Source organism: Sitophilus oryzae, unplaced genomic scaffold (assembly GCF_002938485.1).
Source record: "Sitophilus oryzae breed Bouriz unplaced genomic scaffold, Soryzae_2.0 scaffold_1188_pilon_pilon, whole genome shotgun sequence".
NCBI lineage: Eukaryota > Metazoa > Arthropoda > Insecta > Coleoptera > Curculionidae > Sitophilus > Sitophilus oryzae.
This window is the reverse complement of record NW_022145824.1, coordinates 328418-349978: the sequence shown is the minus strand read 5'-3', so window position 1 is coordinate 349978 and position 21561 is coordinate 328418. Positions and strand designations below refer to the sequence as shown.

Genomic DNA, 21561 nt, shown 5'->3' with positions numbered 1-21561 from the left:
GAACGAGCTGAAAATTTCATGCAAGAAAAATCTGGTAGGTGGATTTACAACCTTATACCTAAAATTCAGCCATGGCTACAGAGAAGCAGTGCAGACGTATATTACTACCTCAGTCAAGCATTATCGGGACATGGATGCTTTCGAAGATATCTCTATGAAAGAACTCTCTCTACAACAGACGAATGCTTATATTGTACTAAAGTTGATGTAGAACACAGCCTTTTTAAATGTTCTAAATGGGAGGAATATAGACGCGCTTTTTTTTCATTCAATGTAAAAACATGGCAGGCCTTTTGGACAACGAAAGTACGTGGGCAGTGGAGTACAACTGGTACAACTGCATTCGACAGATACTGGGGAATAAGGAGAGATATATAAGACGCGCAAACGCCTAAGCACCCTTCTCACTGATGCCCGAGCGGATCCGGTGAGAAGAGCACGGTTTTTTAGTTGGTAGGAATCCGAAACTACCCGCTGACGCCAACAAATAATTATGGGTGTCTTATGCAAGATTTTCCCCCTCGCAAAAAATAGGTCTTGAAGGCTAAAACTTCAATGCCGTAGAGGGTTAGAAGAAAGGACGCAAACGGATCTAAGTTCTGCTGCAAAAATACTCCTCTTTTAACAGCAAACATGATGGGCAGCATAATACCGGTGATTACATAGCATGATTATTTTTTTTCAGAAACATAGTAAGTAATCAATTAAATTCTAAATAGAATAGTGTAGGGCATTTATTCAAAGATTCACTACAAGTTTTATAGTAATTGTAGTTAAAGTCTTGAGTAATACGATTCATGTACAACCATGTTCCTTTTAATGTCCCCAATACTAGCACAACCTGAAAAAAAGACTAAGTAGATTATACTTTATAAAAGAGTTTGTGGTAATATACCTGTAAGAGCTAAGGTATAATCGAATTCCGTTTTAAGTATACCCAAAACTTTCTTCACTCCTTCCTCACCACCATAAGCCAAACCCCAAAGAGCGGGCCTTCCAACGAAAACCATTTTAGCACCTAATGCTAAAGCTTTGAATATGTCTGTGCCATCTGTAACACCACCATCCAAATATATTTCTACTCTATCTCCAACTGCTTTAGATATCTCATCTAGGGCTTCAATCTACAAAAAGATGTTTTATACAGTAAGTTTGGTTAATTAATTATTATTAATCAGTTGTCTTTTTTTCGAAATGAGATTCATTTAGTTTTCATTCCATTACATAATATTAAAGCAGCTTAAAAAAAGCGTAATAAGTGGCTTAGTAGTAAAACTATTGCGTGGATTACCTCCTAATCATAAAACATAAGAAAATATTTGGGTAGAATGCAGAATAAGTGAAAGGGGGGTTAATGACTGCGCACTTAAAGATCTATTGTGTCTTCTTGAGTTATAACTCATTATAGATGAGGATTTTCCTGTGGTAGGGGGACCCATCCTCTGAGGACAGATATTCTTCATCCGAGGAGTGGACATCTACCTCCTACGAGGTATATAGCCTTCCACGGTTGGGATTTGGCCGTCAATGTCCTTCACAGTCGTGGAGCTTGTTTGAATTGTAGATAATGTTTGAAATTGTAGATATTAGTTTAGTTTAAAAACTGTTTTGGTGTATTGTGGTGATTTAGTGTTTTATTTTGCTGTGTAACACCAAAGGTTGCAACCCCCCAACTGTAATATAATAGAGGATATATCTTTCTTTCTCTATTGCCTCCTTGGATTTGAGGTTTTTATTTAATTCCTATTGTGAGGACCTGACTGTGAGCCTCCTCCCTCGAGTTGATGACTCGCCAACTTGATGTCCTTACATTGAAGTTCTCAGCCTGGATAACGGTCAGCAGGTAGGTGGTGTCTTTCTTTTTGCTTTTCGGCAGATGGAATGTTTAGGGACATTTTCAATGTTCAATGCAACCAGTCCCGGCCCCTGTCAATTCTTAAGTATAGGTTTTGTTTGGTTTGATGCCGTTTGAACCAACCAATCTTGAGATGCACAATCTAAGAGGCGTATGCCCACCCAAAAGTGTATCCCTGCAAATTGCAGCTATTGCAGCTTTTGTGGATCGTTGTGTTGCAATCCGCTCGCTACTACTTCGTCCAGTACCGCCTCTCTTAGGGAGGTTTGCTGGTCGGTAGTCACTGCAGCCTCTGGGTAATCCTTGCAAGCACCGCTATTTTCACTTGTCCAGCAATAGTAGCAAAGCTGGTGATGCTTGCCTCTCGGTGTTGGTCGGCTTTCTATCCTGGCATTTTTCTACCCTTGCCCGAGCAGAGGTGAAAGATTCTCGCTCCCTATCTTGCCCTTTAGTGGAGATGCGCCAGGCTGTTTCTTGGTTCCTTTAAGGTTGATTTTCACTATAATACCTTCCGCTTCCATTCTATATCCATTCCATATCCTTTCTATTTTTGATTGTATTCACGCTATACGTAATGCTTCCGTTCCGTATCAGTTCTATACTTTTTATTGTACAATTTATATCATTACGAAAGTTTTATTTTAAAAATTTGTATCTTTTGAAAAAGGTAATAGATTTAATTAAGAGATGAAAGAATAAATAAATATCAGCAAAATGTTCACAGAGCTGGTACAAATTTAAGAACTTAACAATGCTGTTTCCGATACGCTTCAATCCGTCCGTCAAAAAAATCTGTGGAAGGAAAGGATATGGAACGAAAGAGAAACGGAACAGATAGTGTGCATTGTCCTCATCCTATCATTTACATGATAAAATATTTTATGTAAACGGAAGGTAGCTGATACGGAAGGTATAGTGAGAATCAACCTTTAATCTCCCCTTTTTCAAGAAGTTCTTTGACTTTCGCTTTCTCTGGAGCAAGTCCTTCGTGGAGCTGTTGGATGTATCTCCGTACTTCTGCTCCACTAAGATCTCAGCGGATCGTCTAGCCCACCTGGTTAACCGAGGCCGGATAGGCGAAACGGTACCTTGTGTCGCTTGTTGGGTAGGAGCCCGACCCTTGCTATAGGAGGTGGTAGCTTGTGCGCCGCTTGGAGGCTGGTCTCGCGCAAGTGCCAGCTGCCTCTCCTGTAGTTTCCTTTGGGGTTGACCCCTTGGAACGTTCACTGATAAAAAAATATTCCCAGTGTTACTAAGGTGGTTTTTTATACTACTTGATCTCATAGATTCCCACATGTAGAAATATGAGGTAAATACAATAGGGTGCCTCCTGATGCTCCTAAAATCATCAATGAGGAATATGAGGCGCTATTTTTGAGTAAAAATAACAAACTTTTTACGAGATCAGTCAAAACAAGAAAATATCGTTGAGGAAAATGGCAAGCAAATGACTTTGCTTCCGTATTTAATGTACCGGGTGGCCAAGCTCAGAATGGACGCCGGCTGTATCTCAGAAACTGCATACCGTATAACTTTGGGGAAAAAATCTAATGAGTGATTGACTCATTAGATTTTTTCCCAAGAGAAATCGCTGGAAATTATTTTCAAGTTCGAAAAATATCCGCTAGGGGGCATCTGTGTAGGCCAATCAGAAAACAGGTGAAGAGGTATTTCAAATAATACTATTATAATCAATGGGAAATTTGTATTTTTTGTTATTTCGTATTTTGCTCTATCTCATAAAATAAAGTGTGGGGGAAGGTTGTACTTGCTTTTATTAAATAAGGACAACTCTAGTGTAGGTTAGCCGATTTAAACAAACTTGGGCTCGTTTAAAAGAGATTTTCTTCTTTAAGCTTCATTCAGAACCTCGCAGTTAGTGGAATTCATTAGTGGTTTCAATTACACTTTATACTTTTTCGTTTACGACCATTCACAATATCTAAAAATCACAATTAAAATTAATAGAATATCGTAGCAACAGCTTGCGGTAGTCGGCTGTATCCATAGAGAAAGCCTAATATTTAGCTTATAAAACAATCCTCTGATTTCTAACCACAATTTCTCTTGGCCGATGGAGATTAGTGGAAAAGTCAAAGGTTTGTTAACTTATTCTACTAATTGAAAATGACTACCACTAATTGTGACGTTCTGAATGCTTACATTGGAATAAGAGGAACAAACTTCTAGGCTAATTGAAACCACTAATTTATTCCACTAATTGCGAGGTTCTGAATGAAGGTTTATTGATGTCCAGTATAAATTTTGTTTCCATAGATTTTTTCGTTGTAGCTCTCTAGCAACAAGCGCTGTTTGACATCATAACAGATATTGCGCAAACTTTTGCGGAAACCGCAACTTTTATCTTATCTCCAAGGGGGTCTATTTCCATTTTGAAGTAATTTCCCATTTTAAATAATATTTTAGTGGTTCCAAATAAATTATAACACACAATGATAATGTTTGTAAAATCTACGTTTATAAATTATTCGAATTATTACAGAACATGATGTAAATCTTACCGTTGACGATGTTCCGTCCACCTGTCGAGCTCCATGATTTGAAACGAGAATGCCGGCAATGCCGACATCGGCTGCAATAATGGCATCTTCGGCTGTTAGAATACCTTTGAGGACAATGGGAAGTTTTGTTATCGATTTCAGCCAAGCGATGTCACGCCAGTCTAGCGTCGCGTCAAATAAGCTACCTAAATCGTTTATAGCGGAACCAGTCAGTTTTCCCTTTTCGTTCGTCACTGAGGCCTTACTGCCGATAAAATTAGCCAATCTGGAACAATTCAAGTGTAAATTCATTAGTTAACTACGCATTATATTTTCATTTTTTCTATAGATATTTTTAGCCCCTTGTGCTATACTGAAAAAAAAACTGATGAAAACTGTTCCATGTCAATGAACAGCTTGCAACATTTTAATTTTTCATTAGTTTAATACACTCTCATTGATGCTAAGTTCAGGAAAGTGAAAGTATATCATTATAAAACGAATATAATCATTTAAGAATGAAAACGATGAATGAAAAAAAAATGAACGGTCATCGCGTGATGAAACTAACGTGTATGATCATTGCTGAATAAAAAAGCGCGTTCTCAAGAGTCGATTTTAGTGGATCAACTTAAGTGATCTACGAGAAAAACAAATTTGATAACCTCTTCTCTAAAATATGGTACGAATACGCCAAAGAACATCCAAGTTTCTACATAACCGATTAGTAGATGATTTAGGTTAGGTTAGGTTGCTTGGTTTTGGGATCCTGTTTGATCGCTCAGAGCCCTCAGACCTCGGAGGCATTGGGCCCATTGCGATACACCTGTATTATTGTACCAAACCTTCCTCTCATTCTTTCATTACGTTAAAGCACTTTCAGCTCTTTGCAAAGTTACTGATGTCGCTGATGTTGGTTTCTGCTGCTTCCTCCAGTCCCTTCAAAAAACCGTGCCCTAAAGTTTTAAAGCGTCGGTTTTCCAGTGCCGGACAGTAGCACAGCAGGTGCTCTATGGTTTTTCTTTCTCTCCGCATTCTCTGCAGTAATCGTCGTTGGAAATCTTTCATCTTACGAAGTTTACCTCCGTAGGGCAGTTTCCAGGGACGACATCTGCAATTATGCGTACTAGGTTCTTTTTGTGCTCTAGCAGTTATTTTTTCTTTTTGCTATCAACCACTTGCTACAGTCTACGAGCTGTAGCGCAATTCTCACGGTGTTGCCACGTCTCTTGCTACTTGGCTTTCATGGTAGTTCCTTGGTGGGTCATCTACCACGGCCTTTACCTGGCCCCGTCTTTGCCGAGTCTGTCCGTTTCTTGGTTGCCCACCATATTGTTGTGACCTGGCACCCAGCACAGTGACCCCGCCTTGACGCAGCTACGACACAGCTTTTCGGTAGTCCATCACAGTTTTCGATCTCCCTGATTGCATGGTGATGTTTTTTAAAACGCCCAAACTGCCAAATTATATCACTAAAGCTCCTATTGGTTTATTAGCGATTTTCCCTCGTATACAACTCGCCGCTTCCTTATAGCATAAAACTCTGCTTGTAGGACATTACAGCCATCCGATAGCCTTAAAGAGTCCGAATGTCCAGTTTCTCTGAGAATAAGCCTCCTGAAGTTACGGAAGCATCTTTGTAGACTGCTATCTCTTGAGTATTCATTATTAGGTTGCTTTCACATTCTTCTCTAGTTGGAATGCGAATATCATTGGCAATTACGAGTGATCGTAGTTGGTCTGGTCCACAGATTGGATTTACTTAATCTTAGGGCATCCTTAATAGCTAGATCGTTCATGAGCCAGTTGATTGATTGCAAGTCCTGCATTACTTCTAGCGCTGTGTTGTTCCTTGCTCCAGTTATACCTAGAGCTACTAATTGCTGTACTTTTGTGAGGCATTTTCTAGTCTCTTTAAGTACCGCTTCCCACCATACTAGTGCCCCATGTAGACGATTTACAGTCGGATGAGATTCTGAAAAATGTGTTGGTTTGGACGGATCAAAAATTGAAACCTGTGGACATCTGCTGGAAGAGCGATAATACGCCGGGAAATAATAAACATATTTTCGGATAGTTAAGCCGAGTTGAAAACGTTTAAAGCAACAAAATGGACGTACAATGAAGATTCGGCATTGTAAGAAACTGCTCAGTTTACCAGGAAATAGGAACAACGTGTCGTTGATATGAATACTAGAACGCTAACTATTAAAAATAGGAATTTTGTAAAATATATTAGAAAAAATGATAATATATAGGGTGTACCATTTCAAAAAATGTGATTTTTTAATTTTAAGTATCTAGTTGAAATTCATAAATATATTTTGAACACCCTGTAGCATCTAACTAAAAAATATCTTTACGTATTTAAATATCTTTTACTTATTTTCTATATCTCTATAAAATTCTTCTACCACATTTTAATTGTCCAACTTCAAAAATAATGACATTACTGACAATTTTTTATCATACTGAAATTTAACATTTGTTGAAACATTACAAAAACTATTAATTTCAGGTACCTATATAACGTTATATTATAAACAAGTTATGGAATTTTACGCAGAATCTACAAATAAAAAATCGGATTATCCTGTACAACTGAGCCATAATAGGCCATTGCGGCCACAGTGGAGGGTCCCACCTGGAACCCACTCTTAGTAAATACGAAAATATCGAGCCTCTAAATTACTCCAGCAAACTCTTACCCATATGAGTGTATAAGCAATGCGTTTCAATTTTTCACTCTTGCCTTTGAACAAGAGCAGGACGGAGATGTTCACTCGTGTAAAAAATATCGTCTAACATTTGTGATTGAACGGGAACTGATTGACGTAGCTGGGCCGTTTTATAGTAATAAAACATAAAAAAAACATAAAATATACTAAGTATGTTTCCAATTTCCAGTTTTTTAAAAAAAATTTCCAGAAAATGTTTCTAGCTCAAATTAAATGTTGCTGACGTTTTAACGAAGTTTTGCTCAACAATAAAGTTTAATCACTGAAGGAAGAGCCCTAAGAAGCAAGAAGCCAAAAGGATACAGTGAACAAAGATAAGATATTACATGTAGTGGGCGGAGCTTAAAGGTACGCGCACATTGACAGGAGCCGCACTCGCTGCAATGCGCCGCACGAACCGCACTTTTTTTTCTTGTCGCGCACACTGAGCCGTACCGAACGCGCCGCATTATTCGCTATTTTGTTTCTTTTTGCCCCTACTACACCCGTATTTGTTTTTTAATATTTCTCGACAATTAATGACAACGAACAAGAAATAATTATGAACTCCTTGCTAATAGAAGAAGAAGAAATCACGAGAAAGAATCGAACGTTATAGGTTCACAATATTTGCAAACATCCACATTATTATTTAATTGAGGATGAACTAAAAATTTTTCAATATTTCAATATGAGCCATGAAAAATTTGCGAACTTTCTTAGCATATTGAATTTCTAATCTCCTCTTCGGCTACCTACGCTACGTAGAGTGGAAAGAATTGCGTGTGACGTCAGAAGCACTAGCCGCATTTACAGAAAATCATTCTGGCCCAACAATGCTGGCCGCATTTTCGTCGATGCGATTCGTGCGGCTCTGGCTAGTGTGCGCACCTTCATTGAAAGTAACACAAACAATATTTCTTTTCGGTCGATGCGGCGCGTGCGGCTCTGGTCAGTGTGCGCGTACCTTAAGAGAAAATTACTACCCTGGTGACGTCATGCGCGCGGAGAACCAATTGCGACCGCCAAGGATCTTTTAAGATAAGATATTGCGCATGTAGTTGGGGGAGCGTTGGGAGAGCTTAACAGAAAATTACTACCCGGGTGACGTCATGCGCGGACCGATTTGCGACCGCCAAGGATCTTATCTTTCGTTTATTGTATCATGCCAGAAGGGCAAGAAGTCCAAGCTGGCGTGACCCTTTGAAGCCGCAAGTGTCAAGGCTGCTCCGTTGCATGGAGTGGGAACTGGAATAGTTTTTCCTTTTAGTTTTTCCTTTCAAACTCACGAGTGGCCACTCTTTATTGGCGTGAAAAGTGTTATAATGTTGTAGATTCATTTTTTTATTTAATACTTTATAATGTTTAACAAGAAAATAAACACGTCTCAAACTGAATCAAAATAAGGACTGGACACAGTAAGATATTAGTGGACACTTATCTTAGAATCAATCATAGTAAGTTAACAATATTTCACTTTAATCCAAATGAATTTGTTCTCGTTATGTAACATAGCACAAAAATAAATAGCATACGAGAGGGTTATCTCGACGAGCAATTAAATTCAAACAAAAATAGAAACGGGGCGCTTTTGCAAACGCAATTTAACGGGGATCCGCGTGGTGATCTTGAATTCTTTATAACAGTAACCTCGGGAATAGGTTATCATTGTTGTTTATGTTATTGGATGGTTTGTGTATTGTGATGTTCAAGTTATTATGTATTAAGATAAACATTTAGTAATGTATAATAAAATCAAAAATAAAATACTAAATAAATAGTAAATACAAAAAATGTTCATTTTTCAATTCTCCATCTATTTACAAAATAATATACAGCGTGTTCCATTTGAAAAAACGAAGAAAAATTATTTTATATTTTAGAAAGTTTGGCGTAGAATTTTGAACACCCTGTATGATTTACGATTACCATATTCATAGCAAAGTAAGTGCAGACCATCTAAAGTAAGTAATTAATATAGTTTTGATTTCAGGACAGTTCTTGTATTTGTAATAATTTTTTTAAGAAAGGTTGAAAAAAATATTTTTTTTATTTATTTATTAATATCTCTGAAATGATCGAAATATATTTACTAATATCTTAGGGTTGTGTAAAGTGATCTAAAAGGAAGCCAAAACTACAATAAGATACAGGGTGTTCCATTTAAAAAAATCATCCCGATCCACTCACACATTTTTGAGCCACCCTAAGTTAAAATATTTTCCTGAAATACGTCCTAATACATACTTTAGGTTTGCACTTAAACGAAATTCCCAGATTTTTTTATTCTCAGATGCCCGACGCACTATATTGCCGGAGCCTGTATAGTTCATATTAAATAAATTTTTAGTGACGTGATTAAGCTCCACCGGCACGGCGTTGCCCATCTTACATATTTTCTTTGAATCAAAATATTTTAGGAAACAAAAATAAATTATATTATAATTATAATTATAATATAAATTATAATATATTATAATTTATTATAAATATATAAACAGTTATTATTTAAGTCAACAAAAAACTCACCTTTTTAACAGTACTTGAGGGACATAAAGGGTCATTACTACCGCTTTCTCGTTCAAAATATTCTAATAAAGTTGCGATGATTTTTTACGGCTATTAAGCTATCTTGTACACTTAGCACTAAAAAAAGTTCTAAAAAGAACAATGTTCGACCGCAAGGTCTGCTAGTAAAAAGACGCTTAAAGTATCACAACAAATTTATTTAAACCAAAGACTCGTAATACAAAATTAAAGTGTCAAAACGAATGACAATGTCAAAAAATAATTAAATAAATTTGGCAAGTTCTTTTACAGCAGAGCTACGGAATCCCCAGCGGGAAATTTATATTCCAGTTAGTGAGCCCGCGCCGAATATGTCAATTGTTGGCGACAATGAATTTAAAAACCGCGGCTTCGATTACTTAACTAAAAGTTTAATTGGTATCCAATATAGATATTCCCTATTTGTAATAAAAAAACAATCCTTAACTGGCAATAATTCCATATAATCAATTTAAGTTTCTTTATTTATTTTACTTACTTTAAATGAGATGGCAACTGAAACTTATTCCTCATATCTGCTAATCTAAGTCCAAAAATAGGAGTATCTACAGTTAACGCTAATGCTTTGAAGCCAGCTTTTTCAACTCGCCTTACCAAACTTTTTGTCAATTCTCTGGAAAAAATCGTATATTTATTTTGATATAAGCATATTCCTAAATATATTAACCTGTCTTTATAAATATAGAGTTGAAACCATTTGGTGCATTGAGGTGCTGCTTCTGCTACTTCTTCTACACTACTAGTAGCTATTGTACTTAAAATAAATACCGTTCCCATAGCTTGTGCAGCTGAAAATTTCAATGTCATTATTAACAATTGATATTACGAGGTAACCCCCAATATTCCACAAAAAATAGATTTTCTGTTTGTGATTTTCTATTCTAAATTAGTGATGAGCAGCACTTGCACACAACACAGTCTTGCACAAAAAGCCAAGTTACTAGTGTTTGATCTGCAAGATTGCGTTGATAGCGTTTGATCTCTTGCGGTCTTGCACTATGTTCACGTTTATATGATATAAGAAATTACTATTTCTTCAAAATTATGGTTTTGATTTATTACAAATAGTGTTTTCCGATGACTATTGCAAAACATTTTAAAGAAAGAAAGCTGATTCAATATCGAGTGCGACCCAAAAGTGGCACACCCCCTATAACTTTTTTATTTTTTCAGATAAAAAAAATAAGATTTGGTGTGTTTGTATATGACATCCCAAGCAGCATTTGGACGTCGGGACAACGTTGTGTCACGCGACCAAACGTCGGGGCGCAACGTCGGCACAACCTCGTGCCAACCCTAGTCTGCACTAGTTTGGAGAATAATTTTTGGGTCGAAACAACGTTGTATACCGACGTTGGCTAGAAGCCTAATTTAGTACAAACTGCAACGTTGTTTAAAATCCTAATTCACAGAAATACAAAACTAATATGGCGTCTAAGTCGCGTTTTATCCTAAATTGGGATAATTATAGTAAAAATATTATTTTTATGATTTAGTTAGAGACATATGTCAGATGGCAGTGAAGGAAAACAAAATAAAAGTATTTAAGTGTGGAGGATGTTTGAAGATCAGAATTATTGATATACTTTAACCGACTCTGTAACTCGTTACCCAAGGCAAAAAAGTTAAACGCAAACAACTTTATTGATAAATGTATTGTTTCTACTTTGAAAAACACTAATGGGCCTTAAAATTAAAAAAGTTTTAAAAATTTTCTTGAATTTATTTTTTTTAGTAAAATGAGAATAATTTATTCGCAGTCGAAAAAATTGTTTCCTCGTGTTTTTTAGGATCAAATATTTCAAGTTAATGTATTCAAAAAGCAGGAATTGCTATTTTAGGAACGAAATATTTTCTTATTTAACAACATGGCGGCTTTCACTTTGTTGTTTTGGAGATTAAGATGGAGTAGTTCGAGTAGTCGCAAACTGGACTAATAAAGTCGCAGTTCGGCCTTAACAGGTAGTATACTCGTCGCAAGATTGCCTAATTTAGTCATCCTAGAGTCTAGCTTGTGCCGCACTCTATAATCTAAATAAACGAGGGAGTGGATAAATTATCGGTAATATATGGCGATGTATATTTAAATTTAGTTTTATATGTACCTTTCTTATGTCCCATTTTAATTAAGTTTTTTTTATAAAAACAAAAACAGCACTGAACTGTCTGACTGAACAGAACAATGAAGTGAAAATTTAAGATTTAAGGTTATGGTTCAATACAGTTGCAAAAAGGTAGTGACTCGACGTCCTACCAACGTAAGAATAAGGAAATCTAAACAACGTTGAAATTAGTAAAACAAACGACGTTTGCATAACGTTGGAATAGGTCCTGAAACTGACGTCGGAAAACTATATATTGTCCAACGTTGTAACTACGTTGTCCGAATCACCTAAAGATCACTTAAGCAAAAAAGGTTAGAAGACAACGTTTATTCGACGTCGCAGAAGCTTCTACTTTGCTCTAGTACTAGTTCAACGTCGGCACAACGTTATAAAAACGTTTAAATTTATTTTAATACCGAAGGTAGGGAGCTAACTATTTTTTGTAACTAATCCAACGTTGTGTTTAGTAAACATGTGGTCGCAAGTCGTGAAAATGCTACTTGGGATGCATTAGGCTTGATTCACGTATTCAATTGTTTTTGGCCACTTCCTGTTTCACCGGAAATGACTACAACTTTTGATTTGGTTTGGTGCTATTTAAAAATCAAAAGTTGTAGCCATTTCCGGTGAAACAGGAAGTGACCGAAAACAATTGAATACGTCAATCAACTTTAATTTATGGCATATACTAACATACCAAATATCATTTGCTTAACTGAAAAAATAAAAAAGTTATAGGGGTGAGCCACTTTTGAGACGCACCCGGTATAGTACGGAAATTAGAAATTTTCGTCAGACAAATATTCTAATAATTTCATTCTTTAAAGTATTATTTGCATTAAATGACCAAAAATACTATTTATTTAAAGATTTTTTTTGCAGAAAGAATACTAAGTAAACAGTTATTAAAAAAATCAAGACTTGCAAGAGTCTTGCGCAAGAGTAAGACCAAGACTGGACCCTGCAGATCAAGACCAAGAGAGTATTATAGTATATTTAAAATTTCTGATATATTATGAGTAATGATACAATGATAATATATGATAATATATAAGAAATTTATTTTTAGAGATGGCAAATAGTACCTCGCACATTGGCACACTCTCCCTCTGGATGAGCCATTCTTTGCATAGCCGTGGGTGAAATCCCCACTGGAATGGAAACTTTCTGTCCCATCACGGTCGTGGATAGGTCTCTTTTGGACACGTCCCTTAGACATCGGGGACGAAGTTTATATCTAGAATAGAATACACAAAATATAGTGCAGGCGTATACCTATATAATATAGTCGTATAAAAATTGTTCATCTAAATGCTGTTAAAATGCATTTAATAACAACACAAATGTAACTATTATACTACTAAATAAATATAAAATAAAAGTCAACACTTCCTTCGAAATATACGGTTTGTATACCGGGTGCGTCTCAAAAGTTGCTCACCACCTACATATAACTTTTTTATTTCTTCAGATAAAAAATCGTAAATTTGGTATGTTAGTATATGACATAAATTAGGATTGATTGACGTATTCAATTGTTTTCGGTCACTTCCTGTTTCACCGGAAAATTTCATTCACCGAATTTTGTTACTTTATTCGATAGAAAATGACACTATGAATAGAATGACATATCATGTGTCAACTTTTGACATTTTTGAATATGTTTTTTTTTTAAATTGCAACATGCGATTGATAACGACAATTTGACACGAAATGCCAAGTGTGTGGTACCAAATTATTCGTAAAACATGCTTTTTCCAAATATGCTAATGAACCACCCTTGTTCTATTTGAAAAAAAATTGAGATATGGATAAAAATACGATTTGGGCATCTTTTAACCGGCCAGGACACTAAAAACATTAGACAATCAGATCTATTTTTCCACAAATCGTGGTTTTATCACAATATTTAAGTATTTTAGTTTGAAACTATAAATCATTCATTGTCATTTGTGACAATTTTAAATACCTATTAATAAAATTGCCGAAAAAATGGTAACGCCTAAAGGAGTTGTAGGCGTAATTAAGGCGTTGTTAGGTGCAATACAATTCAATAACTCAACTTTCCCGGATATTCAATACTCTTCCGAAACAACATTTTATAGCTTCATAGTTTCCCACACCGATTTGATCAATAGCAAAAATGGATTCGAGCAGTTCAACGAAACAAGTGAGTAGACAAAGTGCTCGTAACACACATAATCCAAAATTTAAATAGACATACTATGGGAGGATAAAATATAATTTGCAATATTAAAAGTATACTCTTTTTAATCAGCTACTGATTATATGTTTTATGAACATCTCTAAAATTAAAATTATGTACCTTTAAAAAATTTCGTTATAGCCGAAATAGCCCCAATTATGCCCCATTAGCAAAAACCGATGATTAAAACTATGCTCGCTACCGTAGTTGAACTCATCTAAAAAGTTTTTTAACTGGAATAATAAATGAGGAGAGGTCGTGTCAGATGACCAGTGATGGGAAAACCAATGAATTTAAATAATCGAGTACTCGAGTTTCAAGCGATTTCAATAATCAAGCGATCACTCGAGCGAAATTTCGCTCGTATTTAAATATACGGTTTTCGCCGTCGCCGTCGCTTGTACTTGTACTCGTAACGCCAAGTAGTAAGCTGCGTGCGCAGAGCGCATATTCTTTCGGTGATGGCAAACTACAAGCGACGAGCGATGAGTAGTTTCGCTTGATCGTTCATCGAAGCCTTGGCGATGTAGGTGGTAAAATTTTATCATACAGTTACAGATAACGTGGTATAGTCCTATAACAATATGGTCCCAATCAAAAGAACAATCTGTTGTTTGAAGATATTTTACCAAAAATACTGATAAAATATTGCATGCGTTCGTCGCTTGTTCATAATCGAGCGATGTCGGTTATTTCAATAATCGAGTACTCGAGCCTGTGTTTACCAATTGTTACGTTCACAACATTTAACCACTTCGTATGTATAAGATCATAATCATATACATAAAAAAAATAAAGTTTCTAAAAATTTACTCTTAGATTTTGAATTGTAGACGGATATGTGATCCGGAATATTTTATTTATTTTTTTTATGTCAGAGTTAATTGATAAAACACATAGATTAATGAAAGGAAGATTGTGAAACAATATCTTATAGCTGTTGTTTTTAATATTGTATTAACATAAATGAAAAAATATTCCATATATAAAACAGTTTATATATTGCCGAATGTCAAAGATAAAATTGGCGATTGTTGATCGGGTTAAGTAATATATCAGAGAACCTGTATGATTACGCCCACCGACTTGCATTTATTTAACAACAAGTTTTGAAATATAAAATGTATCAATTTTAAATCTAGATATTCAACAAAAGTATGCAATTTTATTTTAAAAGTAGATTGTGTATTCAGATGTTTTGGATATCGAATCGATATAATTTCTTAGGTATCCCACTTGTTACCCAAATATTATTATTAAAGTATTTTTCTAGATGTTGTATTTTGCACATGTCTTTCATGACAGTGGTTTTAAGTTTATTACAAAATTTTCATAAACCCAATATAAATTCATGTTTATACAACAATATACTCCATCATCTGGCCGGATAAGTGGTATAAACAGTACACATCAGGCCAATCAAATTAGAAGGGTAATTTAGAAAGAAATATTTTGAATGTTGTAGACAATGTTTCAATTAGAAAAAAATGTTGGAAGGCTAATTTGTTTTGATTGATTAATTTCACGCGATGTGTTTGGTTTGCACGGTGGCTCGAACGCCGCGCCGCTCGCGTCAGGAAGCCCAAAAAATGGCGAAATTATTGGATTTTTTTCGGGTTTTTGTTTATAGTTTCAAAATATTCCGTTTTAGCAAACATTTCGCTAGAACTTCGACTATAACGCAAATAAAAGAAACTTAAATTCTACGTCGAACGAGTACCATATTCAATCTGTTTCAGTAGTCTGGCTAAAATCGAATGTTGAGGAACGATGATATTTAGCCACTGTTAGTCACTTGGCTGAAAAAGCATTAAAGTGACATTAAATCGTCCGTCACATGGAAAACACCATTTTAACTAAATAATACAACGATTGTTACAGAGCAACAAATTGTGGGTTTAAAGTTAAAGTGTATGCTAAATTTGAAATTTGATCAAGTACATGCCAAGAAAATAGCTTGTATGCCTTCTATACCCCTCTATGATATATGTATCTTAAAAAGTGGTATTATACCACTTTTTAAGATTGTATAATAAAGAATTTTTAGAATTTAGATTGTAGAATAAAGCTACAAGCTACTATGTCCCGAGTCTTGAAATATAGCAACTAACCAAAAGTAACAAAAGTTTTGACCTGTCGCCTTGCTCTTTTCAACTGACAAACAAGTCTGCCAGGTAGTTGTAAGGAGGCTGTTTGAGTACATGATACATACCAAACCAAACCACGTTAAGTCATGAGTATATGCTAGGCTTATCAGAACGTCCTGGACCTTCTTGACTGACTGATTTTTGAAGTGAAACTTCTTTACGCGCGCTGGGATTAAAAATTCAAGGCCGTGGCACACGAGCTAGCGTCACGACACGCGTCACGAAAAGTGATAACGATCGAAAAAGTGGTAAGCTAATTAGGAAGTTGGGATGGGTCTTGGGAGCATCGTAACTGCTAGGGGAATGAAACTCGGAATGTAGATAATCTATCTTTTTATGATATTTTGACGACGTTTCGTGCAATATAAAAATCATCAATGGCGAAAAAATGTCGATAGATTGGACCAAGGCCAACTCGACCGTGTAGGACACGTGTCACTGTGACAGTTAGTTTTGACGTAAGAAACGTCAAAAGTTGATGTCGTACGATCGCGACCAAATTTGGTAAGTAGCTGGGCTACGTGAACGATAATGCACACGGTCCCACCCTGCAAAGTTGGATCGACGTTTCGTTTACATCTTCATCAGGGTGGGACTACGGATTTGATATTGAAGAAAAATGTGGGTCAGATTTCGGCAAAATTGTGGACGGGCTACAGGATGACGCCCTCGAAGTTTCGAACCGATACCTCTAAACGGACGAAATCATTAGGATTTTTCTTAATTATGGGTCGATTGGAACCAAACTCGGTACATGGATAAGGAGACCCGAATAGAATCCTCAGACGGACAGACGGTCATTTTAATACAAATTTTGTGAAAGAGAATCAAATTATTTATTAATTTTTAATTTATTCCTTTTTCAGTATTTCAAACTACACTCTTTCGAATATGTCCTTAAAATCCTTTAATTTAATAGCTGTTAATAAGAAGTTTCACTTCAAATATGCCCACATAGTGCACAGCAATGCACCCAGTCCAATTTGTATAGGGGAAATAAATAACTATGGTCTTGAAGCGCTAAATACAGAGTGAAACATGGCAGTGGCTTTATAGTTTAATTTGTTTCGTAATAAAAACAATAATTCGCTTTCCAACACTTTTTTCCAAGTAATCTCTTGAATAAATCCTATTTGACTGGCCTACAGAACAACAATTGAGAAGAAAAATAATTCATTAAAGAAATATTGTTTTTTTTAAAAAGACATATGGCAGAGTATTAAGTGCTAAGCATGTCGAATATCAATAAAACTCGACAAATAAGTACATACCTTGAAAAAGCTCTTCTGTTTTCTTTTAATGTCTCTTCCCTGCCCGCACCACTCCTGTAATAGTCCAAAGCGTTTCTAGGTAGCACTTTGTAAGCGTAGTCTTCAAAATCTTTCACGCACACTAATTCTCGCATTTTTTGACCGGTCTTTGTTCAATTTTCATAAACGTCTTACGTCGTATATTTCTACCAAAATAAGTGAGCAGTGTTAGCTATTACTGCTGGATAAGATAATGGAGGTCTTGGCTCTGGCAAATCATTAATCGAAGAGCGATAAAGCTGCGGAATTTAACAATAAAGATAAATGCTTATTTATTGTCTTCACGATTCACGACATTCAAACGCAATCTTCAGAATACAAAAACATTTATTATGATATCTTTGTAGAAAACCAGATTAATCGACTTTAATACATTTGTGTAATAAATGAACAGATATTTTTTGTTCGTTGTGCATAGATGCATAGGTACCTACAGTAATTCATGGGATTCATCGATAATGAGTATAATTTTGGACATAATATGAAAGATTATTCTAAGAAATTTGCATAAATTTTACATTTTTCAGTAGGCACTATTTTTTTCGTTACAGCCCAAATAGCCGCAGTTGTGTCACCACTAGCAAAACCGGTGCGTAAAACTATCCTCGCTACCGTAGTTGACTCATTTAAAAAGTTTTATTAGCTTCAATACTTAACAACTTATAATACAGGTTAGACCTTCTGAAGATATCAAAATATTTATCTTTTTATTTTTTTTAGAATTTTCACCAATTATGCTTCCTAACACTTTTAGAATAATAAATATACAGAGTGAGTCTTAAATAAGTGAAAATATTGTTAGGGCTGGTAGATCTCGATAAAAGAAACATATTTTCTCTATACGGTTTTTCAAGTCCAAAATAATCGAGTAATTTTACTTTGAAAATTTCCAAAAAAATGATTTTTTGCTTAAATTTTGAGAACCACTGGATCTCTTTTTGTTTTTTTTTTCGTGTAAATTTAATCTACTACCTACATTGGTTGCCACATTATGAAGATATTATGTTTTTACCTAAAAAACTAAAAAAGATTCCAAATAGACTGAAGAATATCGTGAAGCTACCAGCCAACCCAATTTTGTAAATGGCAATGTCATTTGGGGGTATAGACTCTCTCTCGGCATTCTCTGCCTGTCGGAGAAAACCATAAACAGCCGACTTAAATAAATACAAATAAGAATTACGTATATACATACAGGCTGAGTCTTAAATAAGTGCAAATATTTAAAAATCAAATTTTAAGGTTTTTTTCTCGAAAAAAAATTGAAGATTTGATTTTTAAATATTTGCACTTATTTAAGACTCAGCCTGAATGTATATACGTAATTCTTATTTGTATTTATTTAAGTCGGCTGTTTATGGTTTTCTCCGACAGGCAGAGAATGCCGAGAGAGAGTCTATACCCCCAAATGACATTGCCATTTACAAAATTGGGTTGGCTGGTAGCTTCACGATATTCTTCAGTCTCCAATATTCACCAAACAAGATTCACCATTAATTATACTCAAGGAGTACATCAATAACAATCTCAGGTATGGATTCTAGGCTGTAAGATTGTAACACTCATCCGCAAATGGTAGAATGAAAACGTAGTTGGCGTCATCTCAGTAAATGCCGCAAGGGGAACCTACTAACCTCAGTACTATAGAGGAAATTGCTGATCTAGGATGGCGGACTCTTTTAACAAGTGTTGAACTCCTAATTGCACATAGGAAAACACACATTTCATTATGAGATGCTGCCTTAAGGTAAGCGCGCATTCATCGGAAGCGGACGGACGGCACGTAGCGGAAAAATATTACTAGCATAAATTTAAACGGGGCAAAACACACTAGTCGGCATCGGTACGCATCGGACGGAGAGCATTTCTAAAAATTCGCCCGGTTGTAATTTAAATCCGTACTCTGCGTCCGCTGCGTACCGGTGACGACAAGTGTGCGATACGAGACGGAACTTGCCGCAAGGGCGTAGATAAGGGGGGGTACTGGGGGACAGTACCCCCCCTGACGCTTGACGAGATACGAGAATTGAAATAGTCATTGACTATGAAAGGATTTTTTTTAATTAATATCCGACATATAAGAACACTTTGTATGCTTTTAATTATGTTGATTTATCGTTTATAATATGTTCGACCTAATTAAAAGCACACAAAGTGTTCTTATTAACCAGGACAGATTAGTGGGGTTAACTCTAATCAATATCCATAAAGATATTGAAAAAAATGTTGATGCTGTTATTGATAGGTTTTCCAAACAACGTACTAGAAAACTTGATTTTTGTTTTGTAGTTTTATTTATAGTTTATAGTTTTTATAGTTTTTTGATAGTTTACAGTTTTTTATTTATAGTTTATAGAAAATTAACTAATAAACGTCGTTGTTTCATTTTTGTTTATGTTATTTACAAATCTATATTTTAATTTTTGTGTTATGTTTTTATATCTTTTTGAAGACAAAAAAATCGCCGTCGTTTTAATTCGACAAAAAAATTCCGACGGTGATTTTTTTTGCGACTTATCATAGTACCACCCCCATAGCATACACCTATCTACGCCCCTGACTTGCCGATGGAAAAGCAATTAAAATAGCATAATTTTGATACGAATTTTGAGTAAAAACACATTGGTGGTCAGTATATCGTGAACGATACATATATTTGACATAGCCGGTCGTGCAGAAATGGAAAGCGACCAGCAAATCATTAAATAAATGACTGTATTCACCACAAACACTTCTTTTTAAATTAATTTCGTGAACCCATATTTTTCTTTTCCTTTTTTTCTCGGATTCCGATTCCAGTTCTAGCACTACAAACAGTTCCTCGTCAGAGGAATCCATTATTCAAACTGATTTCAGGAAAAATATCCGATGGTTCCAATGCGCTCTGTCCGTCTGCTGCCGATAAATTTGCGTCTGGGCTTTAAAAATGCGCTACGTCCGTCCGCTTCCGATGAATGTGCGCTTACCTTTAGGGTACGGAGTTTTATGATTTTAGACAACCTCAGGCCCTTTATACAGTGGTCCGAACTGTATTCCGCAAACTTCGGCAGCATATTCTGCAGATAAAAATAAGTTCGTAACTTCTATAAGTTCGTATAAATGTATGTCCTAAAATGCTTAGTTTAGGAAATACTGGGTGTAGAAGTTTCATTTTTATTTCGACTTTTTCAAATAATTTCTGAACTAACGTCAATATTTGGATTAAAATTGATGCCTGAGAGTTTTTTAACATGAAAAATTGAGTTGACATTGATTTTGATGCCAATATGACTCCTACTTGTAGAGAGCGCCACCAACATATTTTCTAACTGGTTTGAAGGGTAATAACTTTTCGACCGTACCTGTATAAAACTACTGAGTAAAAAAGTACGATACATTTACGATGTTTTTTACGTAAAAAAGGTCTCTTGGTAAAAATCGCTACGAATAATGGTTCTCGAGATATTTGGAATCGAAATAATCAATACCCGCCATCATTGACATATAAATTAAACATGTTGTGACTAAATAGTTATTAGACTGAAATCATAAATTTGAAATGTTTTTGTGCTAAAAGTTTAACAAAAACTGTTTCATCATAATTTTTTCGAAGAAAAATTTATTTATTGAACCAATTAATTTCAGCAAAATAAAAACACTAAATCACCACAATGCACCAAAAACACTTTTACTTTTACACAGGACGCGCGTTTCGCTAACCATTTTAGCATCGTCAGCAGATGATTATAAACAGTTTATATTCATCCAGTGTAAAAGTAAAAGTGTTTTTGGTGTATTGTGGTGATTTAGTGTTTTTATTTTGCTGTGTAACACCAAAGGTTCCAACCCTCAACTGTAACAATTCATTTCAGTCAAATAACTATCTATTATACTCATTTGTTAAGTATAAAATCACGGAAATGTACATTTTTTCACTCAGTAGATTTATATACATTTACAATTCCAAATTATCTGAATTCTCAGTAATAAATAGAAGTTGTAAATGCCCAACACCAAACACTGCTGCTATATGACTTCAAAAAGGTTCTAGTAATACTCGTAGAATATGGAGTTTTTCCTGCTACTAGAAGGCATTGATGTTCAGAATAAAGTCACCAGAAAAATCAAATGCATATCCCATCCATGGATACATTTTTAATTGCAGCTCAATAT

At 35.4% G+C, this 21561-nt stretch overlaps 1 protein-coding gene across 1 annotated transcript; it reads right to left on the bottom strand.

The window, feature by feature from the left end:
• Window positions 1-716: 716 nt before the first annotated feature.
• On the bottom strand, window positions 717-17660 carry LOC115891590 (hydroxyacid oxidase 1). The gene is made up of 7 exons (XM_030912090.1): window positions 17371-17660; window positions 12832-12983; window positions 10309-10429; window positions 10120-10254; window positions 4378-4642; window positions 896-1124; window positions 717-841 (listed from the first exon to the last, which is right to left on the bottom strand). Exons 1-7 carry the CDS (start codon window positions 17502-17504, stop codon window positions 774-776), a joined length of 1104 nt encoding a protein of 367 aa, XP_030767950.1. The 5' UTR covers window positions 17505-17660; the 3' UTR covers window positions 717-773.
• Between the last annotated feature and the right edge of the window lie 3901 nt (window positions 17661-21561).